We start from the raw sequence: 23,872 nt of genomic DNA on the forward strand, positions 1-23,872 counted from the left end.
CAGTGATTTAGAGTGTTGGTATATTTAAACATATTCTTCAGTTGTTTTTATTTTTGAGATCAGATTCATACTCTTAAGGAGACTGTTTACAGTATATCTCTAAGGATGCACTCTTGCAGCCATCTGCTTCTTCCATTCACCCAAATGTCACCCTTCAGATCCACCTGAGGTCTGCCAGTGCCTTTGCTCTGCATTGCAAGCACTTGGAGGCACCAAACAGGCAGGGCACACTACTGCTTCCCCTTTTTTCCCCCATTTTTCTTTTCAATAGAGGCCATGCCTTTCTCCCAAAAACACGGTGGATTTTTCCGAAGCTCTTCTTTCTTGAGTTCCCAGTCTTCATCTCTCTGGTCTAAGGGGATTTTTCTCAGTGCAGCTTTCCTGCGGTAGTTCCTGCTCTCCTCCTCTGCTCTGGGAGAAAAACCAAGAGTGAGCACAGCACACACACATCTCCATTCACAGGGGCCCATCCACAGGGTCAGGGTTGTGTCTTGGTCTGGTCAAAACCCTGCTGCCACCAACACTTGAGAAAAAACCACAGTGTGTCCAGCACAGTGCAGCCCAAACCTCCCTCACAGAGACCCCCTCCTGGGCCCCAGCACTGTCTGGATCCAGACATGGACATTCCAAGTGTAAATCTTGCCCAAGAGAAGGCAAATCCTTTCCTCCTCCTGCAGGGCTCTGATTTTGTAGGCGCCCAGGATTCAGGACTCTGTCAGAAACACCATCCAATATCAAGAAAAATCCTTTTTTTCTGAAATAGAGCATTTCTATCACATCAGTGCAATGCTATTCCAGCTGAGAGCACAGAGCAAAGCCAGAAGCTCCATATTGATGGATCTCATCACATGGGTTTTCTATATCATAGAATCACAGAATGGTTTGGGTTGGAAGGGACCTTAGACATTATCTCATTCCATACCTCCCTGCCATGGACTGGGACATCTACTCCTAGACCAGGTTGCTCAAAGCCCCACCTAGCTTGGCCTTGGACACTTCCAGGGATGGGGCAGCCACAGCTTCTCTGGGCAACCTGTGCCAGGGCCTCACCACCCTCACAGTCAATAATTTATTCCTAATATAGCTAATCCTACCTACTTAAGCCATTCCCCCTTGTCCACGCCCTTTCCAAAGTCCCTCTCCAGCCCTCTTGTAGGCTCTCTTTAGGTACTGAAAGGTGCTCTATGATCTCCACAGAGCCTGTGTTTGAGAGTGGTGGTTGATGCCCCATGGCTGCTGATGTTTAAGAGGGATTTGGAAAATGCCCTTCATAAGATGATTTAACTTCTGGTCAGTCCTGAAGTGGTCAAGCCATAGGACTACCAGTAGGTCCCTTCCAACTGAACTACCCTATTGTCTTCTATTAAGTACCTGCTCCCAAGGGCAAGAAACATCTTTCTATAGACTTTTAAATATAAACATATATATCTGTTATCTATTTATTTATTTATTTACACATGAGTATATATATGCCCTGGTCTTAGGTAGCAGGACCCTTTGGTACAGTTTCAACAGCTGGTGCTTAGCAGAGAGGCTGGCAGCAGACACAGGCTGAGGGTCTCTGTGCCATTCTTGGCAGCTCTCGTAGCATCCAGAGTAAAGCCCTCCTCATGCAAGCCAAATCTGATGCAAAATAAGCATTTGCTATTCAGAAGCAGCTGTTTTGTGAGCAGCTGTTTCCTAACTTTTGCATGTCCATGCAAACCTCAGTGAGGGGTACTGATACTCGGCAGTGAAATATTCCTAATATTTGCACATTAACAATATTTCCATGTCAATACATGTAATATTTCCATGTGGATGCAGTCCTCAACACAATTCAGTGGCCCAGCCCAGGTAGGCAGGTAGTTCATGCAGCTGGCAACACCTGGGGACCAACAAACAGCTTCAAGGGTCATGGTGGTGCTAGAGAGGGCTGAATTTGGATTCAGGAAGGATTTGGATGCTCATAGGCCAGAATAGATATGCACATCAGCCCTGCATTTGGTGCAGACCCTCAGACAGTTTTAAAAAAACTGCCGCCTTTGTTCTTTTTGCATGACAGGCAAATATCCAAAACTGACAGGGATGCTGTGTAACAAAATGTTCCTCATATTTATATCCCACACACACCACTGAGTGGAGGGCAGAGCTGCTCTGTGCTGTGCAGCATTTTGTGCAAGCACACACAGTACTGCCCTGTTCCCTTTGGCGCTGCCTGACCCTGGACATCATCTCTGTGACCTTCTGCACAATCTGAAGGAACAGACAGTAATTGAAATTACACTACAAGTGACAACCATTCCTCCTAAGTTTACGCCAAGTCTGCTGATGTGAAGCAGTGAAGCCAGTGTGTGAGGGTGAAAGCGTCCACTGTGGTCACAAATTATAGTGGCTGGGCTTAAAAAGTATTTCTGAATCTCAGTGACAAACTCTGGGCTGCCCACAGGCTGGGTTATGGCTGTGAGGTGGTTGTACAGGCGTTGTGTATCTTATAAAATGTTCTAGATTGGGCATTTGAAACATCTTCCTGGTCATTAGATTTTCCAGCCACGCTGAGCCATGCAGCTGTGGGGTGAGTCAGGCCAGCATGTGGTTCTTAAAGACAAGTTTTCCACTTTAAATTAATCATTCACCTTTGAAAGCCCTTCATCAGCTGATCTGAATCACTACAGGCTGTTGCTCAGGTATCTCAGACCAGGATGTCAGTCATTCTGTCAATCAACCTGTCAATCATTCTCCCAGATGCCTCTGCCTGCCACAGGCATTGCCCTTCAGCATCATCCAGGCAATTCCCCTATCCCTGCTGTCAGCTTGCTCCCATGGCCCTGGAGCACGTCCAAGGCACAGCAAATGCTACAGACTTGGCAGGAATTACTGGTGAGATTAGTGCAAAAAAGGACAGCATTGAATAGGCAAGTAATTGCTATAAATTATTCATCCAGGGGCAGAAGTCTGCAGATTTTCACCCTCTAGGTTAGACAATACTCACCTGTTCTGGTACAGAAACTAAGTCTGGCAAGAGCTGAGAACAGTATAAAGAGAATCTCCACCAGAAGACAGTGCCCCATTCTCAAAGGTCTGGCAGACCTGAGGCTTTACTACCTAGACACTGGCTAGGTAGTAAAAAATCTAATCTGCAAAGATTCATTATCAGCTGCTGGTTGTCTAAATGCCTTTAAACTGAAGGTCTGAAGGTAAGAAGGGCTAATACATCTGTGTGGAAGGAAAGTGGTGAATAGCGAGGGATTACAGCATGTCAGCTCCTTTAAAAACAAAGACTTTAGCTCTGAGATAGTCTGGATGCCCCATTTCTGGCAGTGTTCAACTCCACCACATTGGATGGGGCTTTGAGCAACCTGGTCTAGTGGAAGGGGTCCCTGTCCATGGCAAGGGTTGGAATGAGATGAGCTTTAAGGGCCCTTCCAACCATTCTATGATTCTGTGTTGGGTGGGCAGGGAAAATGCAAAGCTTTCATACTAGCCAGAGCTTGGAAACCAGAACCTGTGGCTTCCTCACAAAGTTTTTTGGGTTCTGTACAGGGGGATTTTGTCAGTTTGGTTGTCTTTTCCTGTGGAAGGACTCTGATGCTGCATGAAGATAAAAGGTGGGCATGGGGCATTTCAGCAGGAACCAACAAGCTGTGGAAGTACAGCAGAAGGACAACAGTACCTACAGGAGGGTTTATGTGGATTAATGAAAAGTGGCATTTGTAAGGCACTGGCCTCCTCAGACATTTTGGCCAGTTACTGTGCCTGATTTTGAACTTTAAAGTTTGTGTGCTGCACTGGCAAGCTGGAGATTTTGAGTTGAATAAATTCTGAAAAAAAAAAATTAAAAATGGGATATACATGCTACCAAAGCAGTCTTGAGAATGTGGAAGTGGTAAAAGAGGTGCCAGTGAAGGATGATGGTGGGACTGTAAAGTTACAGAAAAACCCAGGGAAAAAACACTTTGGGAGCTCTCAGAATCCAGGGTCTGGCATATGCAAGTTTCACAGGCACTGCATTTAAATTCCAAGTAGTGTTGGGACTATGGCTGGCACTGAACAAGCTGGTTGGCCTCTGGTGATCTGTCCCACTCCTTCAGAGAGCTACAGGATGAGACTCAGCTCAAACCTTTGCAGTAGAGCATCTTGATCCAGGAAAACCCCTTTGGAAGGATAAAAATACCCGTGAGCTAAGCCAGTGGCTGAAAAAGAGAAATAATTGGGAACCATTAAAAAGCACATTTCCTATGGCATGTGCTACCACAGTGCTAACTGTAAGCAATTAAGACAACACGGATTTTCCCAAAATTTGGAAGTAATATGTGGCCATCCTATATAAGGGGTCTAACTTTCAATGATGATGTAAAAAATAGGGTGGCTTTTTGTCTTTACTATAAGAAAAGCCAAATGATATACATATAATTATATATACACACACAACAACCGCTGAGGGCTGTTTCCTGAGCAACTCAACCCGTGTATTTGCTATTCACCACTGTAAGGGGTTAACACTTGCCAGCTGTTGCTTTCATTTCTGTTGCTTAATAACGGCTCTGCAACATCCTTACAAAAACAATGATGTCATGAAGTGCTAACGATTTTGAAAACATACCAAAAGAAAACCGCAGGAGGCAGGGGAATAAAAAAACATCTTCTCACGGCTTCCCTGTGACAGGCCCGTGTTTGCTCATCCACTACAGCTTGTGTGTCAGGGCTTTAGCAGGCTTTGGGTGGAAGGTAAGTAACACACTGTGTTTGTTCTGTGAAGCAGTGAGGTTAATTTTCACTGCAGCCGCAGCGGGACCTGCCACCACTACTCACTTTTCCAAGAATTTGCAGCACTCCCGGTGTCCATAGATCTCCGCGAGCCTCCGGGGAGTGTCTCCGAAGAGGTCGGCGGCATCCATGGCAGCGTGCAGGGAGTGGAGGGTTCGGAGCACCCGCAGCTTCCCCGCCTCGGCAGCGAAGTGAGCGGCGGTCCAGCCCACATCGCTCCGCAGGCAGGGCCGGGCGCCGTGATCCGCCAGGAGCCTCACCAGGTCCGCCCGCCCTGGCAACGCGCGCCAAAACCAGGAGAGAGGATGTTTGGAGTGAATTTATACCTTCAGGATGCAAAAAGCAGTCGCACACAGCTGGTCGTAATTCCCTCAGACACGGATTTCACCCACCTGACTATTTGGTTTGTCGTATAAATGATGCTGAATAGGAAATGCTGGTTATTTTCTCCCAAACTAGACTGTTTCCAGAAGAAATTTACAACAAAAACAACCAAATAAAAAAGCTTTCTAATTTCTGAACAGCACATCTCAGGTAGTCATTGACTAATTGGCTATTCAATTGCTTCATTTTTGTTTTTAGTTCAATTGCAAAATAAAATTTAAACATTGAGAATGGGAAAACCTGTGAACAGCTTTACTAAAACAAAGGGGATTTTGGATAGCAGGTAGAGGTATTACTTCTTTCTCATTCACCTTCACATTTTAAGGGGGAAAAAAAAGTTATTTCTACACCACTTGACACTGCCTTGACTGAGCTACACTATTCCAAATCACATCTAGGCTCTGTCAGCTTCTCACCATCATTTTTGTTAAGTAGCTCAGTCCCCTTTGCTGACATTTAAAAGCCTAATAATCCATCAGGACAAAAGAAAAACATGGTCTTAACTGTAAAACAGGAAATCACACACTTGATTTCTGATCAAAGACAGATGTGATGATGTGAGATCCCAACAAACACTGTAGCACAGAGGTGTAGAAGTCCAGTTTCCCATTTTACACTGTGTACAATTGTACATTATATATTGTTGCATCATCTCTTTTTTGGGCTGCAAAGGGATATTTGACTTTACCAGACACTTCTGAAGATGAATGACCAAATGGGAGCTGTAAACAGTTCTGGTGCAATATAAAGGGAGAGCAATGTAAAACACAGGTATTATTTTATTCTATTTGGTTTGATAAGTACCAGGTGTAAATACAGTGGATTTGACATCCTGCTCTTTCCCTTGAGTGTACATGAGAAATAAACTCATGGAGTCATCTCTTAGAAAAGTAATGGGGGGAAAAAGCAGCCATTCCCTATCTGCTCATCATGTAATTGCAAATTGTTGTATGATGGAAGAAAATAAAGCTAAAAATCACTTCAACAGCAGCCCCATAAGCTTTTTTTGTAGGCAAACTTCCCATTTAAATGGCTATTTACCCTTTTTTTGCTCATTAGGGACAAAATTACCAGATACAAGTTGGAGATTTTGCCAGCCTAGATACAATTACAGGTGATCAGCATCACCTTTTTGGATGTCCATTCACAGAGGTAACAGAGCTGGGGGTGCCCTCACCTTTGGCAGCAGCCCAGTGCAGGGGGGTCCTGTCATGCCAGTCAGCATCCTTCTGGTTGGGGTCACAGTGCCCTGCTTTCAGAATCTTTTCCACCCAGTGATAGTTGCCCACAGCCACGGCTTCATGGAGCTCTGTCATGCTGCACTCTTCAGGAAGGTCCCTGGTAACAGAGGGATGGTCATTTAGTGGGTGTTCACTGATGTATCAGCTCCTCTCAGCAGCTTTCATAGGTCAAGCAGCACCTGGATTAAAAATGAGATGGGCACTGTGAGAAACCAAGATTCGTCCAAAAATAAGGAAAAAGGAATGATGAGGCAAACCCCCCCCTCCCAAAATCCTATAATTTATCTCCAAACCAGTGATCACAGACTGATGGTGACTCTTGGTCTGTAGACACAGAAATGTGCAGCAAAGTGCAGTCCTTTATATAAAGGACTTGTAGCTAAAACCACATTGAACATTTGCCACAGGTTTGTTGTGCTCACTAACCATGGGAACTGGCTCCTCCCTTGCCAATGCTGCATGTCTCTTACTGGTAGCATTTTATTGCAATGACAGAAACATCTATGCAAGCATCTCTGATGTTCTTTGGTGAAAATTTTAAGAAGGGATAATAATAATAATAATTAAGCTTATTTTTAAAAAGACATGATAAGGCAAGGAGGAATGGTCTTAAACTAAGATTCATAGCCTGTTTCACACCTGGGTGGTTTGACCGTTGTAGATAAGATCCAAAAGAAAGACCCATACTTGTCTTCTATTGAGTTTGACTCCTGCACATCTGGGAAAATCTGAATATATTAAAAAAGAAAAGTAAATTTTGGAGCTCCTAATGGGCCAAAGAAGTATCATGGGATTTGGTGTCTCTGTTACTGTAATCACCAGTGTACTTCCTCCTCCTCACTGTCTCTCACTCACCTTGAAGAACCTGTTCCTTTAGATTAAAAAGACATCTTCTGACTTGTTCTGTGACACCTTTCAACAGCATCAAATCTATCCTGAAAATGTCAAACTTCAATGCATCCAGCCCATCACTGAAATGTTGGCTGGACAAAACTACAGGGAAAAAAAAAACAACAACAACAAAACCTTGGACCTTTTCATACAACTTTCTTATTCTTTTCCAGCTTCAGCTCATACCCACACACCCACAAAGGGAAGGGAAGCTGCTGATCCCAAGGCAGGAGCTCAACAGCTCTGCAAGGGGACACTCCATAGGGGCACCTTCATAAACCAAATTCTACTTCCCCTCCTTCCCTGCTGCCTCCCTTTGCTAGCCTTGAAGCTCACTGGGGCATTTCACAGCTGTTAATCTCTCACAAAATTAATCTTTTATTACTGGTGCTTTTTTTTAGGTGAATTCCCTGAATTCAGCGTTACTGAGGGGGCAAACACCAGGGCTGTGCAAAGGGGGTGACCTGTGCTAAACCCACCTTCAGCCACCCCAGATGTTGTATCTGAAACTAAGATCTGTCTCCCTAGGCTGTGGTTATCTCTTTCTCATAAGGAAAGACGAAAAGATTTGTATTTTTACAGCGCAACCTTGAGCCAAAGCGCCGTCCCCCGCTGCCCGCCCGGCCACAGGCCTTGCAGCTCCTCCACGGGGTGTTGCAACCCATCCGGGGGAATTTTCTGCTGGGGTTCCTGCTGCTTAAACCCAGCCCCAGCCGGGAGATCCAGAATTCACCCACAAGGAAGCCACAATGAGCCTGTCGCTGCCGTACCGGGGCACGGCCCAGCACCTCGGCCACCGCGGCCTCCGCCGGGACGCGCCGCCTTTGTTGGGCATGGCTCCGTGCCAGAGACTTGTTCTCCAGGCGCAGGGAAGATTTCTCCCAGAAAGACTGTCTCAGCTGAAAACTAAGGCAAAGTTTGGTCCCTCCCCTTCGGGGAGAGCCCGGCAGTCGCTGTGCCCGCGACAGAGGCGGCCGCCTGTGGGAGCAGCCGCTGCCGGGCCGGCGCCGGGGGTCCTGGGGCGGCCTGAGGGGACAGCGCGCTGCTCCGGACGGCGGGGCGGGAGCGGGGGACACCCGGGACACCGCACCACAGGTACGGGACGGCCCGCAAAGGGCATGAAAAGGGTCTGGGGAGGGCACGGGGAGGAGCAGTGGTGACGTGAGGGGGATTTTTAAGAAGCTGAGTGAGTAATTTCTGCGCAGCACCTCAGGCGGCTTCGCTGCTCCCACTCCCCTGTCCCCAACCCTCGAGGGTTCCTTTCCCTTTCCCTTTCCCTTTCCCTTTCCCTTTCCTTTCCTTTCCTTTCCTTTCCTTTCCTTTCCTTTCCTTTCCTTTCAGCCCCTTATCCGGCCCCAAATCCCTGTGGGTCCCCGCAGGAGGGTGGCATTCACTCCGGATAAGCTGAGAGGGGTAACGGGGCCCGTGTCCCTTGGCCTGTCCGTGTGTGGAGGGCAATTCAGGGAAAAACAACACAACACACCTCCCGACACGGCCGTGCCCACTGTGGGGATGGGGAGCAGGAGTCCCAGGCTGCAGCAGGGAAAACTCCGACTAGATGGAAGGGGAAAATATAATTCACAGCGAAGGTGATGAAACTCTGCTTCAGGTGTCCAGCACTGGGACATGCAGACCCCATGTGTGTCCTGCTTTGAGCAGGTGTTTGGATTAGGTGACTTCCAGCGGTCCTTCCCCACCTAAATTCTTCTGGGAAGCTGAGAGGGACAAAGAGGTGGAGGTTTGAGTGCTCTGCCGGCACGGCATTCACCTCCTCCAAACCCAGCATCCCAAACATGCACAGGACGACCCTGTGCCCCAGCTGCTGTTGGAGCTGATGGGGAGAGAAGGTGGATTTAGGACGTGGCTCCCCTGGTGTGTTCAGCCCAAGTTCAGGTCCAAGGGACAAGTTAAGGACTGCCTTGTCAGCCAAAGGGACCCGCCGTGACAGCCTGCCTGTACTTTACCCTGTGACACAATGCCAGCCTCTCTAGGAGCAGCAGGTGATAGTTCTCTGGGTAGGGATCGGGGGTGGTGGTGTTGCCTGGGCTTGCACTCACCAACCCCACTGACGTGTTCACAGCAGCCCAGAAACTCGTGGTGACTTAGTGCTGGGGATTTAGTGTGGGATCAGGCTGTGACACCCTGCTGGGGACACATGGGATCCCCTAAGAGCAGCTCCAGAAGAACAGGACATGCTCAGAAACTCCATTTGTCATAAATGGGTGGCCTCCCCTTTCTCTGCCTGCTGGGAGTGAAAGACTTTCTTCAAAATCAGCTGATAAGAAGGAGGAAGAGACTGCTGTGCTTGCAGAGAAGTGAGAGGCAATGGTTCCCAGCAGGAAGGTTTCCCATTACAAAGTCCTCCTGCAGGCCCAAACCAGCAAGCAGTGGGTGAAATCAGAAAATGTTTCACTGAATCAGAAGAGATGCTTCACTGCCTAAAATGGTGTATTTAAAAGCAGGGACAAGAGCTGGGGCTCTCAGGTAAACAGACATAACTCTTAAGATAATAATCCCCCAGACCCAGGGGATATTGAAATGTTTTGGCTTCTGGGGTAGGGACTAAGGTGATCCCATGCCCTGGTGATGAGCCAAAATGGCTCTTTGGTTCAATCTCCAGGATCAGATCTGTCAGGGGATATATTTAAAACATTATTCAGAGCTCCAAAAGGGGACAGTGACACTTCTATCTGCAATGGGGTTTCTCACTGGGGAGTGCTGCAGAGATGAGCATGGGGAAGTGCCCCTCAGCAAGGCTAGGAGGCCTTGGCCTGGCCCACGATGTGGGACCATCACCCAAAAACTTGGGAATTGCTCAATTCCACCTTTGCTTCTCAGCCTCCATTTCCCATCTTGAGAAGGGGGATGTATCATCCTTCCTCAGCCCCCAGGATCACAGTGATGTGCAGTCAGTGATTGACTGAGATCAGCACTGAGCCACACCAAAATGTCTGATGGAAGCAGCCTTTAAAACATGCAGCATGCTTGTTTACTGGGAAAAAAAATGGAGCTCAGAACAGTGAAAAACCACACATTTGCATTTCAGTGACAGCCTCAGCCTTTTACACATTGCAGCACAAAAGGCGTCAGTGTGAAGGACTCTTTTCCTTCAGCTCCCCCACATTCCTCAGCCTCAGCTTCTCTGCTTTGGCAGCCTTCAAATAAAGGGAAAGCCAAGGTCAGGAGAAAAAAAAAAAGAGAGAGAGAAAAAATAAAAGGGAAAAAAAAAAGAAAAAAACCTCCCTCAAACCTAAAAACACAGGCCCTGGTTAAACCTCCTTTCCTGCTGCCCACTACCCAAGTGAGAGCTTTTGCCTGGAAAACTGCTCGCTGTTTGCCAATGGCTTTTGCACTTCCCAGACCCCCCTGCAGCCCTGTTCTCCCTTTCTGGAGAAGCTGGTACCCCTGCACCCCCCAGCTCCTGGACAGGCACATATGGAGGTGGCAGTGACCAAGTTTTGTCAGGAGAGAGTTTGCCCCATCACCAGCAGCACCGTCCTCTGTCCTCAGCAGCAACTTCCCACAAGACTTACAGAGATGCTGGGGTGCCTGAGGAACATCAAGCCCTCTTCAGAAGGTACAGGGAAGAAGCACAGGGACACCCAGGACCCCATCCTGTTACTCTCACATGCATAAGTTCTGCTGCTGCAAGTCCCCAGAGTTCTGGAGGGGAGAGTTTGAAGGTCCAGGCCCAAAAAAGGACAATATTGGGTTGTATCCTCACGCCAGTTCACACAGGCCCATGGAAGCTGTGCCAATTTATACCGACATTGGATCAGCCTTGGAATTTAACAAAAGCCTCCATGTTTATCCAAGTGTTGGGAAAGGCTGTCGGAGCTACTTCCTGTGCCTTTTCAACCCCCAGCTCCAGAACTGCAGCGGGAACCACCCAGCAGCGGTCACAGCACATCAGCTCTGGAAAACAAACCCAAACCCAGGAACTAAAGCCAAAACCACCATGGAACATGTGGCAGCCATGATTTCCCTGGTTGAAATCACCAGCAGGAATGTGGCTGTGCTGCTGGAATTTCCATTTTATCTGTTTTTTGTACTGGAAGAGGACCCAGCTCAGGCCAGGGGTGTGTGAGGACTCCAGCTGCTAAAAACTGAGGAGCAGGACACTCATCTCAGGTCTCAGCTACTGTACAACCAGCACAGCTAAGAAATTCCACCACACAGACATCCAAACACACAGCCTGATTTCTCAGAGAACATAAGAATCTGATTTCCAGTACCACAGGAGGAGAGCAGGGGTGATGGATAAATCAATTCCCATTGCTTAACAGCCTACAGGGTTATTTCTGCTGCAGATGCTGAAGGTGCACAGATGAAGGATAAAAAGTTTGTTTAATACAAAAGGAATTGACTAATGATGTAAACGGCAGAGGCTGAGAGGCTGGAGGTTTGGTATTTCCTTTTCTGCAGTTCCTTCAAGGGCTGGGCACATTGGGCAGAACAGGAGTTTAGCATCTCATTAGTAAAATGCCCTGCATTTCACTGTGCTGTTACTTAAATTTTCCCAAGAGTAAGGCACAGCAAAAGCACTGTTTTTACCTGCACCTGAAAAGGCACTTTCAAAACTTCCCAAGAAATAATAGCATTGTTCTAGAGGAAAGGGAAGTTGGGAAGGTGTTTAAAAGTCAGGCTTCAGGTGTGAAACTTTTTTCAATTTACATTTCTTACCATAAGCAAGGTGTACACTCTTAGGAAAAAGGTTAAGATGTTGTTGAGGTTATGATTGCTGAAATAAATTAAAGTATGAGCAGCAGTAGTAGGCAAAGGGTTTATCCACCTGTTTAGTGTCCTTTACTTAATATCTATTATTGCTTTAATAATTGTTCTCCTTAATACAGCTGGCTTAGGAGATTAGAAAGAAATGTAAACATTCTGTTTGCCTTATAAAAACCTGACATAATATTTGGTGACAGACTGTGGTCATGCAGTACCTCCAAAACATTCCTCACCTGAACACTTTTTTCTATTCAAAAAAAGCCACACTAAGGCATCCAAATCCAGAACTTTGACAGTAGCTGCACTCCAGCTCTTTGGATTGGGAAGGACAGTCACAGCTCTGCTCCTAAACCTACTGCCAAGTCCTTTCATAGCCCTGGGTAAGGGAAAGAGCATTCTTAGCATAAACGTGTTAGAACTCAGTAATAGCCTTCTAGCTAATAAAAACAGACTTACGTAAGTTACATAAAAACTTACATTAAAAAATAAGTTCTGAAAGGAGGCAAACAGGGCTTACTGGAACCTTTAAAAATCAGAATAAACTCAGAGAAATTATATCATAAAGCAGTCCACACATTTCTTCACCAACTAAAAAAAAACCCAGAAGTTTTATTTTTGTTTTTCTGCTTTTTTTATGAAAAGAGAACAAAGTTCCCAACAGTCCCTGGCTAATGTGCTAAACATGAAAGTTCTCCCAAATCAGCAGTTATGGTTAGATCAGCTTTTGTTCCAACACGTCTCCAGTTGGAGCCTGTTCCATAAATTATGCCTAATGGTCATCTGGAATCCCACACAGCAAAGAATCAAACTTCCCTTTACAACTTCACATGACAATCAAGATTTTGGTGGGTTTTAATTCCGTTTTTGGCTAAAACTTTAACAGTTCCAGAAATGCAGTATTTGGCCTTTTTGTTTACTGCTGACACCCGGAAATCCCCACATTCCCTCCTTGATATCAAGGGAAAACCCTTCCAGAAGTAACTCTGATTCCTGTGCATTCAACAGCTGAAGGAGGAAACCAGGACAACCTCTTGGAAAAAGAGCAGAAAAGCTGCTAAAATCAATCTTAAAACAGCCAGTTGGCTTGGCTTAAAACCTCTTCCAGCAGCTGCTATTAAGCTGCCAAGCACTTGAGCCTGACCAAAATCCTCTCCTGCGATTAGGCAGAGACTTTTCCAAGCACTTTTTCTTTATGGGATGTAAAGATGATGGAGCTGGGCTGTGTCCTGAAGTGACTTTATGGTGCTGGTATCCTCATCTCTTTGTTTAGCCCAGAAATAAGTTCTGTACCTTTAAAACTAGATATGAGAGTGAAGCAGGAGAGAATGAAAACTTGCCCTAAAGCAGGACAACATGCCAAGGATGATGATGGAGCTGGGCACATTGGAGATGGATGATGGAGCTGAGCTGCTGGGCTGACAGTGAAGCTGGGAATGCCAGGGATGATAATGGAGCTGGGCACGTTGGGGACAACAATGGGGCTGGACCACTGGATGTATTCTCCAAGCAGTGGATGTGTAAAGGACGTTCCTCTGCGTGGATGAACGGAACCATTAGCCGTGAAAGGGAGCCAGGAGCAGGTCAATACCACACTGGAAGCACGCAGATTCCTTCTGTGAATATCCCGTGGCGGCACCGCGGTGGTTTTATCGGCCCGTGTGTCCTGTGAGGCGGCCGGGCAGCCCCTACGCGGCCAGGTCGAAGTCGTCGCGCTCCTGGTTGTAGTCGAGCACCTTCTGCCGCAGGCGTGAGGCGTCCACCCAGGTGATGAAATCCTCGACGGCGCGGGGCACGAGCAGCGCGGGGTCTGTCACCACCTCGGGCCCCACGCGGACGTGGCCCTGCTCCACGAAGGTGACGGCGTGCCGCAGGTTCTGCGCCATGCGCAGCTTCACCAGCAGGCAGGGCAGGCGCCGGCGGCAGAAGGCGGCGGCCGAGAGGCTCTCGCAGACGGCCAGCGACTGCCGGCTGTTCACCAGCCCCAGCCCGTGCAGCTTCTCCAGCAGCGCGGCGGCGCAGCGGGCGCGGAAGGCGGCGCTGGCCGGGCCCAGGTCGCGGAGCCGCCGGGCCAGGGCGCGCACGTCGCGGGCCAGCGCCTTGTACTGCACGTAATCCTCCCGCCGGCCCACCCGGTACCGCCGCAGCGCCCGCACCTCCGCCAAGTTCCCGCCCGACGCCTCCCAGTTCACCAGGTCCAGCCGCCGCAGCAGCTTCTGCTCGTGGTATTTCAGTTTCCGCACCATCTTCGCGGGTCCGGGATCCGCCGCGCGGCCGCCTCAGAGGGGCCTTTCCGGGGCGGAGCGGCCGCCGGGGCCGCGGCTGTTCCGGGGCGGAGCCGCTGTGACAGCGCAGGGCAGCCCCGCCCCGGGAGCGCTTCCCAGGCAGGGCCGCCCCGGGGAGCCGCGCCGGGCGGTGGGTACCGGGGTACCGGGACAGGCATGGCCCCGGGTCTCCTTCGCCAAGGAGAAGGCGGCAGATAGAGAGCCCAGCCAGCCCGGGATGCGGCTGCTGCCCCCCGCGCTGTGCGCATCGCCGGGGCCAGCCCGGCGCGGAGGGGTCACCTCCGGTACGGCCACACCGCCCCGACAGCCGCTCCGGCACGGGCAGCACCACCTTGTCTCGCCGGAGGCTGAACGCGGGATTCGTCATTCCTCCTGGAAAAATGACAGCAGCGTTGTGTTTCTCCGTGACGTCCCACTCCCCCTGATAAACAGGCCGGTTTTCCTTGAGGAGCAGCAGAATCCTCGCTCTGTGCGGTTCGTTACACCGCAGATTTCCCCAGTGCCGCCGCGGCCTCGCCAGCCAAAGGTTTCATCTCACTTCTCTGTAAGTGCACGGTGCTGTCTGTTCCTTGGGATTCAGGATACTGCAAGGAAAATCCCCAGTGGAACAGGTCAGGTTGACAATTTGGGATTTGTTTCTCATGAGCAGATTTCTGTGTTGGCTCAATCTTGATTTTCCGAATTTTGGATTTTCAGCGTGCTGGATTTGTTTCAGTGTGGGTGATCTGGTCACAAAGGCCATGGTGGTCTCTTTAATTGCTTTGTGTTTTCCCCCAGGCTTGTCGGTGAAGGCACCAATGGAAATGTGGAGCACCAGCAGCTCTGAGAAGTTTTACAGGATCCCTGAAGGAAAGGGACCACACTCGGTTGGATGTACAGACCTGATGACAGAAAATGCAGTTGAGGTAAACCTCTCAACTCTTTCTCCTTTGGATTTAAGCCATAATGTTAGTGAGCTGGCTGCAGTTTTACAGATAAATCAACCAGAAGGTCGTGCCTGTGTGCTCCATGCTGACACTCACAGCTGAGCTTTCTATCCTCTCCATCCTGGTGTAGGATGTGTACTGGGCATTTACCAGATGGATGTAACCTGCAAGCCTTTCCCATGGCAAATTCCTCCCTCTTCCTAAGGTCCTTGCCTTTCTGTCTCTCCCACACAAGATCCTGCAGAGAAACTGTGTCCTCCTGGGACCCAGGAGGGTCTTCCCACCCACCCCACTGCTCCCTCCTGCCCTGGGCTCCTGAAGACACTCCACATGCAGTGTCTGTGACTGTCACTGTTTTTGTTACAAGACCCCAACAGGATTTGGCAGGGTTGGGAGATGAGCCTGTGCAGTGTTTTGGATGCAGGGTAAAAGATGAGATGTTTTCTTGAGATTTTATCTCACTGAACATGAACAGGATGTCATTTTTACAAGAGATTAGCACAGTGAGAAGCCACGGTAATAAGATAGGGACAGTAACAAACAAGTAATGAGCTTGCTTGTGCATTTCCATTTCAAATCCTCTTGGCCTTTGAGAGAATATGCCTGCATTTACACTGTGGTTTTAGTCCTCAGAGTAGCCAGGTGTAGTGGAACTTGTGATCAGTTTATAGTGGCACTTGTGATCAGTTTGTAATGGTTTTTATGTTTTCCTTTACTGAGCTTACTCTATATCAGCAGAGGAGTGATGAGTTTCTCTTTGCAGTCAGCCCGTGTGGGTTTTTTTACATAAGCATTATGAACAATTGCAGTTCTCTTAGGTATAAATAACAAACCTCTTCCCCTTTGTGGTAATCCGTTAGTCGTTGGGGAGGTTCACTGGGACTATTCTGAGATCAAGTTAATATCATTACCAGTGTGGAGGAAAGTTCTTCCATAATGGTCTCTGTGGCAAAGGTTGATTTAAGTTTGTCAAGTGAATAGAAACAAGCTTCATTGAACAAACTTTTGGTAAATGGATAAATTAGTGTTCAAGAAATCAGGCTTCATTTCAAAGCTCATGTTTATTTTGGCCCCGATTGTAACTTGCTAAACCAAAAGAACAGCTGCAGTGAGACAGTGAATTTGAATGGGGTGTTGCAAATTCCTTTGCAAACCAGGAAATAAGAATGCAAATTGCACACAGTTCATCTGCTGGCAAGTCTGCTTTGCAGTGTGTGTTGGTACATTGCTGCTGTCTGTGAAGGAAGCAGACTGACAGGGGGGTATGGGAGGCCCCTGTGAGTGTGGAGAGCTTGGCTGTTTTCCTGGGATACCTGGAGTGCAGACAGTAAGATTTGAACTGGTGGTAAGAAACAGAGGCAGATGAAACACAAGCTAACAAAGTTTGTTTAGAAAGATGGACCACGAGAGACTTGTGAACATCTTGATGAGGAGGAAGAGCGATACATTGTTCTCCTTTGCTGTGCAGCTGCCCAAGAGCTTTGCTGACAGCCTCTGCTCAGTTTAGGCAGGAACACAACAGTCACATTAGAGAGTCTTAACTTCTCCAGGCTAAACAGCCTCTTTCTATCTATCATACTCAGAGAGGTCCTCCAGCTCTCAGATCATCTTCAGTCACCCCTTTAACAGTCAGCTCTATAAAACTTACCAAAATATATCATCAAACCATTCCCAGTGAAGAAGACAGAAGAAAAGATCCAGCAAGATGCTGGATCAAGCAAATAGGTAATGAGTGTTTGTAATAATTAACTGAATTAAATGAAGTATTTCTAATAAGCCCTAGGCCAACCTAGAGAAAGTGATGTGTATATCCACCTGTGATGATGTGTATCTCATGATACTTTAAATTCATTTTAGGCACAGGAGGATCGTGACATAGGATTGGCATCAAAGCCAATTATATGATAATAATTTTCTCATGAGATTCTCATAATTCTCTTGAGCTGCGTTCTTGAAACTGAAACCTTTTCTAAAAATGTTTTAATCTTTCATTTTCTCTGCCATATAAAAATAAATACCAATATTCCTTTTTTTAAAAAAATTTTTCCTAATCCCAGGGAAGCTTTTTGCGCCTGTATTATCCAGCATATGATGCCACAGATGTCGAAGAGGCACGATGGATTCCAGACAAAGAATACTATCAGGGACTCTCTGACTTCCTTAATATGTACCGAGTTGTAGGAGAAAGGCTTTTCCATTACTATGTTGGTAAGACTTATGCTGGTTTTATTCCTTGCCTGTTGCTGCCTCCGTTGTCCATGAGCAGTGTTACTGCTGCAGGGCTGAAAAAGAGTTTTTAGGAAAGAAGTGTGTTTTTGTGGGATGGGTTTGTGTAGTGAGACTGTTGAATGTGACCCCAGCTCTCAGGCAGTCCCTGACTGCTGTGGATAGGGGTGTCTGGGCAGTTTGCTCTAGGTAAGCTGCACCTGTGTGCTGTGATTTAAATCCCACAAGGAAATGTGCAAAGATACAAAAGTCAGAGACATCCTAAGGTCTGAATATCAGCCTGGATGCCTGACTATGAAGGTTTAAGGGATATGTAGACCTTGTGCCAGACTGTGGATGGGAGAAGGAGAAGACAAGTATCTTCTGCCAAGTAGAAAGTTTTTTTCAGAACCATATTTGTCTTCTATTTTAAAGATGGGTCTTGGTACCTTATCTTTAGGTGATTGCTCTGATATCAGAGGTCACTACATTCTTGGGATCTCTCCCACAGGAACAAGCACTTTCTCTCATTCCGGTAATAATGATGTACATTTCCATTTTTATGTAGGTTCAGTGACCTGTCCTGCCAAGTCAAATGCTGCTTTTAAGCCAGGAGAAAAATACCCACTTCTTGTTTTTTCCCATGGACTCGGAGCTTTTAGGTAATTTTGCAGTTTGTTGGCGAACTGGTTTTGTTGTCTATGGAGACTGCTTCTATGGAGACAGCAGTCTCCAAGGGTGGTTCTGAACAGATTTTCAGTAGGGGGGTGAGATCCTTGCGGAGATGAAACAGATTTGAAGAACTGTGAAGGCTGCTGTGTGTCATTATGCCTCCACTGAAACAACAGAAGGGTTGGTGTATGGTTGGTCACAGAATAATAGAAAAGCCTGGGTTGGAAGAGGCCTTTAAAGATCATCTCTGCTGTAGGCAGGGACAGCTTCCACTAGAGAAGCTTCCACTTCAGAGCTCCGTTTGTGTTTTCCTTTTGTATGATGGAGGTGAAGATATTTACCAGCCCATAAGGATGTTGTGAAGATTAGCTGGTTGATTTTTGGACAGCTCTTTGAAGATACAAAGTGCTGTGTGTGCTACTTACTAAAAATCAGTGGCATTTTCCTTTCTGAATAGACAGTAAAATAGTACCAAGGTTTTGTGAACAGGCTTTGGTGCCTGGCATACAAAATCTTGCTCTGCTGGGTAGCAAATTCAAAGAGAAGAAATACTGAGTGGGGATTAGTGCATACCTAGTGTGGTCAACATTTAAAGAGCAATGGAATTGAAAGAATGACATCTCATCAGAGTGTGGTTTTTATTACAGGACGATCTATTCTGCTATTTGCATAGAGATGGCTTCTCAGGGCTTTATAGTGGCTGCTGTGGAGCACAGGTGAGTGTGCTGCACATTTTGGAGTTCTGATGGAAAGCAACTTTGTCATATTGAACAGAATGTTGTTTATACCAAAGAAGAACTTATGGATTTTTTAAAAGAAAAAATACTAACCCTTCTTTTTTAGCCTTGCCCACACTGCCCATAGCTCAACTCTTCTCCAAACAAAGAGAATTTTGTTTAGATAAGCCCTAGAATGAAAAGTCTTGGGGTAGATATAATTTGTCATTCTTCAGATATGCTATTTGTCTCTCTCTTATTGTTAAAGTAGATGAAGAATATAGAGGAGATGGGAGTTTTGGTGGGGTTATTGCATTATTTAGAAAGTTTGTGTACACTGGGTTGCAATTGCAGCAGCACTGGTTGATAGCTGGATCTCTTCAGATGAGTGAAATCTAAAACTTGTGCTGACTTCATCTCAAACCAAATGGAATGCATGCCCAGAAGTAACCTCCTCTTGGTATTACAGAGATGAATCTGCTTCAGCAACGTATTATTGTAAAAGAAGGACCATTTCTGAGTCACAGGAAGAGTCTACGCCTAACGTGGAGAAGGAGTGGATCTACTACAGGAAACTGAAAACTGGAGAGGAGGAGCGCTGCTTGCGCCACAAGCAGGTGCCTGGGCTGGCTCTGTGCTCTGGGAAGTGTGGCAGGAGTGCTGTGTTTATCCCTGGCAGAGTCTCCCTTTGGCCAGGGGAGCAGTCTTCTGCCAGGGCTCAGGGAGATAGAAAAATGGGTAAAGTCCTGTGTCCCTGAGGGTGGAACAGCCAACAATGATTTCTTCAGAGCATAAACTGCTCCCTCAACAAAACTTTTCTTGAGAGTTGCACTATTGAGCTGAGTCATCTGTTTCTCTTCTGGTTCCACTCAACTTTCTGTTTCTTCTCTGTCTCTTCACACTTTTACTGCCCAGCCCAGCCTCAAACTGACACAGTGTCAGCTCAAGTGTTTGTGTGGCCTTAGGCCTGCATTAGCTTTCATTTACTGTTCCATAGCATGATGAATCATGGCTGCTGTGAGTGGGATGTTTGCTTTATAGTCCTTACCACACTTAAAGGTGTTTTTTAGCAATGTAAACGGTGCAGACTTCCAATTTATTGTAAGCAGTATCCAAGCTGGATGTAATGTGACCATACTGACAAGCTCTTCCAAGCATACACTTGACCTTTAAAATAAGGGAGTGTTTTTTTCCAGCTAATGAACACTCAGCCAGGGAGGTGCTTGTCTTTATCTCCCTGGGCCATACAGACAATACTACAAGCGTCATTTCCTGTATGAGTACAATGTCCTACTTATGAGTGTCAATGTGTAATGTCTGAGCTTGGAAATAACCTCCAGAAGCCGTTGTCTGCAAATTTCACAAGTGGAGAAGTAGAGAAGATTGGGATTTATTTGAAATTCAGCGATGCACAGACATCTTGTTGGCTGCCTACACAGTGTGGTTCCCAAGATCACTACTGTTCCTTGGTTCTTCTTGAAACTTTTCTTTTACTGACATACCAGTTAAAAACTGTTCTTATATGGAACAATGAAAACCTTTTTTTGCAACAGCTTCACTACAGTTTTTAATGATTAGTATATGTAAAAAAATGGGATAGGCTTCACTGTTTCTTAGTTTGGTTTATCCAGTGTAAGGACAGTTTCAAGGCTGTTGTGTGATGGGGCAAGTAAGAGAATGACATTTGCTCACCCAAGTGAGCCTGAGAAGCATCAGTGAGTCACCATTCTTTGGAGGTGTGTAACTTAAACCTTTGCACATCCCAACAACCCCTTTTCTTAAGCAGTGACAGGATGAAGGAGTTGAAGGCCTTTGGTGCATGTTACAGGGATAAATTCCTCTGTATGCAGAGGTTCTGCACAAGAGCTTCAGCTCTTTACACCACCAAAATCCAATTCTATTGTTAGATGGCTCCATTCTACAGTTCAGAATAGTTGGTACCGTATCAGACACTTAGGGGGGGAAAATTATCAGAGTAAGTCCTGTGTCCAAGGGGCTCTCAAGCCTGGCAGTTATCTGATAATTCCTTCCACTGCTCTGCCCCAACCTCTCTCTCTTTCCAGGTGCAGCAAAGAGCACAGGAATGTATCAAAGCTCTCAATCTCATTCTAAAAATCAATTCAGGAGAGGAAGTAACAAATGTACTACATTCAGACTTCGACTGGAACAGCCTAAAGGTGAGTGGAAGGTGTCACCTCTTTTGTTAAACACCTAATAATGCTTCTGGTTTCCCCCTTCCATTTCTAAACTGGTTCATGTAAAGTATTCTGAAGGTATGAAAATATTCTCAGGTCATCCAAAGCTGGATAGAGAGTAATGGAGCTGAAATGATGCTCTTCCTACTTCAGTAGGATCTAATGCCTAAAAAAATTACTCCCTTTAAAAAAGTAAGTTTGGGAAAGTCTCTTACAGCACCTGGATTTTTTTGACAGGATTCTGTTGATACTAGCAGAATAGCTGTGATGGGACACTCTTTTGGTGGTGCTACAGTTATTGAAAGTCTCAGCAAAGAAATAAGATTCAGGTAAGTATGCAAAACAAGGCCAAAGACATTTGGCACTTGAGAGGTCTGGAGCAGGGCACTTTACCTAGGATCCCCCAACTACTGATTAGCTCCTGAAGAAAAGTGTTGTTTGGCATGTCCTGCTTTCTCCAGCCATGCTTCTTCCAAGTGTGGGGATGTGGTGGAACATAACAACTGCATCTTACTCTGTCATGATACTGTGGGACCCTGCAGTCCAGCTGCACCTGGCAGTGGAGACCAACATATGGCAAGAATGGACTAATTCTCTTCCCCCAGAGTAGAGATAATTCTGAAACAAAATTATTCCTTTACCTGCCCAGTATCAGACAGACTCTTTCCCATGTCTCTTGCAACTCAAGGCATGCTGAAAGCTTCCAAGCTTTCTGCTTCTGTGCCAATATGCAGATGTTTTTGGCAGGTGTGGCATTGCCCTCGATGTGTGGATGCTTCCTGTAGGTGACGACATTTACCAAAACAGCATCCAGCAACCGCTGCTTTTTATCAACTCAGAAAAATTCCAGTGGGCTGAGAACATCTTAAAGATTAAGAAGCTCATCTCCAATGACACAAACAAGAAAATGATCACTATCAAGTAAGTGCTCAGGAGCCATCATTTCCATCTGTGGTTGAAGCTCTTGCTGGAGCTGGGCAGTTGGAGGGAACTGCAGCCAGCCAGCCCCGAGAGCACAAGGCTGAGGAAGAGGAGGAGCTGCGGGAGCTGGGAATGTTCAGCCTGGAGAAAAGGAGGCTCAGAGGGACCTCCTCACCCTACAACTCCCTGACAGGAGGGTGGAACTAGGTAGGGGGTCAGGCTTTTCTCCCAGGGAACAAGAAGAAATGGCCTCAAGTCACACAAGGGGCAGTTCAGATTGGATATTAGGAAATATTTCTTCATTTAAACAGTTGTTAGGCATTGGACCAGGCTGCTCAGGGAAGTTGGGGAGTCACCATCCCTGGAAGTGTTTAAAAGACATGTAGATGTAGCACTGAGTGACATGGTTTAGAGGTGGAATGGCAGTACTGGGTTAATGGTTGGATTTAATAACCTTAAAAGTCTTTTCCAGCCTAAATGATACTATGACTGTCTCTCCTCATGGCCCATGTTTTTACTGCATGTTTAAATTAGCCGTACATCCCCTACAGTGGGGACAGAGACCTCTCAAAGCAGCCAGGAACCCCAAGTTTAAGACACTCCAAGGTGTGCATTCCTGCCTGGGGCACAAGCCTTGTGCATCACCTGCATTTTAACACTTGAAACAGCCCTCTGGGAGCAGTTCTGCAGCCAGGGGAGGGATGGCTCTATCCTGCACCATTGAGCAGGGAAACAGCTTGATTTTGATGCTTTGCCAAGCCAGCTCTTTGTTGCTGTTGCAGTTACAGTGACTTAAAAGTGAGCATGTACAAACCTTCCTCCCTTCTGTGGTTAGGGCAGAATTTCCTGCTAATCTTGCATGCTTGTGAGATTAACCTGTTTTATCTTCACCTAAAGACAGCACAAGACGTGACTGAAGTCTGTGCATCTTTTAATCAGGAAATTTAATGTACTTTTACAAGCCTGTTGATCATTTTTCTTTTTTGCAGGGGGTCAGTACATCAGAGCTTTCCTGATTTCACCTTTGTGAGTGGAGGAATCATTGCAAGATTTTTCAAATTAAAAGGAGAAATAGATCCAAATGAAGCTATTGATATCAGCAATCATGCTTCATTAGCCTTCCTACAGAAACATCTGAGTAAGTATCTGTTTACAGTTAAGTATGAAGTTGACTAATACTTAATGCCTGTGAAGCTTTTTATATAACCATTCAGTTTAAAACAAGATCAAAATAAGTGTCTGGAAAAAATAAGTCAGACTTCTTCTAGAGATTTGTCAGTTGCTTTTGTAATCTTAGCAACTCAGAGGAAAATCACTGACATTTTGTTCTGGTAAAAAAACTCTAGAGTATCATTTTTTCCTCCTTAAAATACTTTTCCTTCCCTACTTGCCAAGTTGATTTCATTACTCAGTGTAGTTTTACAAAAAGCTGGTTACTCAACTTAAGGCCACTTGGGTTTTCTTTCCCCCATCTTACAGGTCTTAAGAAGGATTTTGATCGGTGGGATTCTCTTGTGGATGGCATAGGACCCAATGTTATTCCTGGAACCAATATTGACACATCTCCAGCTGAACCTGAATAAGGAATACAAAGAAGGACTGAAGGTGCCATAGACATCAGGACACTAATATTGGTCAGACATTGCTCAGACAATGTGGTGGCATTAAACACCTACAAAGTTTTTGGGGTGTGGTAAAAAAAAAAAAAAAAGGAAAAAAGAAAAAAAAAAAGACAAGGTAATAAGTTACATAATCATAAAAACAGAGGTTTCTGGTCAAATGAGTTAGTAGGATGGTCTGAAATACTGCAACAGAGTAACTTCTGCTTTGTAGGCCGCTTAGGGGAAATCACTTGTTAATAATTTAAATGCTCTTTCTGGTTTTGACTTGAGTCAAGCTTGCAGAGAGACAGATTGAGCTCCAAGGAGTTCAGCTACAGGCTGGTTTACCAAGCTTTATGTC

General features: G+C 46.3%; 3 protein-coding genes across 8 annotated transcripts; 1 reads left to right on the forward strand and 2 right to left on the reverse strand.

Annotated features, from left to right (window-relative positions):
- Nucleotides 1–76: 76 nt before the first annotated feature.
- On the reverse strand, nt 77–8,050 carry ANKRD66 (ankyrin repeat domain 66). 4 transcript variants are annotated; one of them, XM_083857394.1, is made up of 6 exons: nt 8,000–8,050; nt 7,227–7,306; nt 7,011–7,099; nt 6,308–6,468; nt 4,792–5,020; nt 77–411 (listed from the first exon to the last, which is right to left on the reverse strand). In XM_083857394.1, exons 4-6 carry the CDS (start codon nt 6,444–6,446, stop codon nt 231–233), a joined length of 549 nt encoding a protein of 182 aa, XP_083713520.1. In that variant the 5' UTR covers nt 6,447–6,468; nt 7,011–7,099; nt 7,227–7,306; nt 8,000–8,050; the 3' UTR covers nt 77–230. The 4 variants fall into 4 exon arrangements, with proteins under 4 accessions (XP_083713520.1, XP_083713521.1, XP_083713523.1 ...); XM_083857395.1 differs by lacking the exons at nt 7,227–7,306; nt 8,000–8,050 and adding an exon at nt 7,851–7,912; XM_083857397.1 differs by lacking the exons at nt 7,011–7,099; nt 7,227–7,306; nt 8,000–8,050 and adding an exon at nt 7,851–7,940.
- PLA2G7 (phospholipase A2 group VII) lies at nt 7,997–23,646 on the forward strand. Of its 3 annotated transcripts, none has more exons than XM_083857392.1 (11): nt 7,997–8,357; nt 15,053–15,180; nt 17,259–17,409; nt 17,975–18,068; nt 18,726–18,794; nt 19,264–19,411; nt 20,858–20,971; nt 21,227–21,318; nt 21,737–21,910; nt 22,900–23,048; nt 23,390–23,646. In XM_083857392.1, exons 1-11 carry the CDS (start codon nt 8,012–8,014, stop codon nt 23,491–23,493), a joined length of 1,569 nt encoding a protein of 522 aa, XP_083713518.1. In that variant the 5' UTR covers nt 7,997–8,011; the 3' UTR covers nt 23,494–23,646. The 3 variants fall into 3 exon arrangements, with proteins under 3 accessions (XP_083713518.1, XP_083713517.1, XP_083713519.1); XM_083857391.1 differs by lacking the exon at nt 7,997–8,357 and adding an exon at nt 14,414–14,886; XM_083857393.1 differs by lacking the exon at nt 7,997–8,357 and adding an exon at nt 14,705–14,819.
- Nucleotides 12,583–14,283, reverse strand: IMP3 (IMP U3 small nucleolar ribonucleoprotein 3). The gene has a single exon (XM_083858548.1). The coding sequence runs from the start codon at nt 14,234–14,236 to the stop codon at nt 13,679–13,681; it is 558 nt and encodes a 185-aa protein (XP_083714674.1). The 5' UTR covers nt 14,237–14,283; the 3' UTR covers nt 12,583–13,678.
- Nucleotides 23,647–23,872: the final 226 nt, after the last annotated feature.

The sequence above is a fragment of the Zosterops lateralis genome (assembly GCF_965231275.1).
Source record: "Zosterops lateralis genome assembly, chromosome: 3".
Lineage (NCBI taxonomy): Eukaryota > Metazoa > Chordata > Aves > Passeriformes > Zosteropidae > Zosterops > Zosterops lateralis.

Excerpts from the sequence above, each read along its gene's own strand:
- ANKRD66 (XM_083857397.1), bottom strand. The coding sequence starts at position 7,927 with ATGGGTTGCAACACCCCGTGGAGGAGCTGCAAGGCCTGTGGCCGGGCG. Across the intron at positions 6,469-7,850 it reads GGACGGCGCTTTGGCTCAAG|GGACCTTCCTGAAGAGTGCA; the intron begins GTTGCGCTGTAA and ends CTCTGTTACCAG. Across the intron at positions 5,021-6,307 it reads GCACTGGGCTGCTGCCAAAG|GGCGGGCGGACCTGGTGAGG; the intron begins GTGAGGGCACCC and ends GCGCGTTGCCAG.
- IMP3 (XM_083858548.1), bottom strand. The coding sequence starts at position 14,236 with ATGGTGCGGAAACTGAAATACCACGAGCAGAAGCTGCTGCGGCGGCTG.
- PLA2G7 (XM_083857391.1), top strand. The coding sequence starts at position 14,493 with ATGCGGCTGCTGCCCCCCGCGCTGTGCGCATCGCCGGGGCCAGCCCGG. Across the intron at positions 18,795-19,263 it reads GTGGCTGCTGTGGAGCACAG|AGATGAATCTGCTTCAGCAA; the intron begins GTGAGTGTGCTG and ends TTGGTATTACAG. Across the intron at positions 20,972-21,226 it reads TCGACTGGAACAGCCTAAAG|GATTCTGTTGATACTAGCAG; the intron begins GTGAGTGGAAGG and ends TTTTTTTGACAG.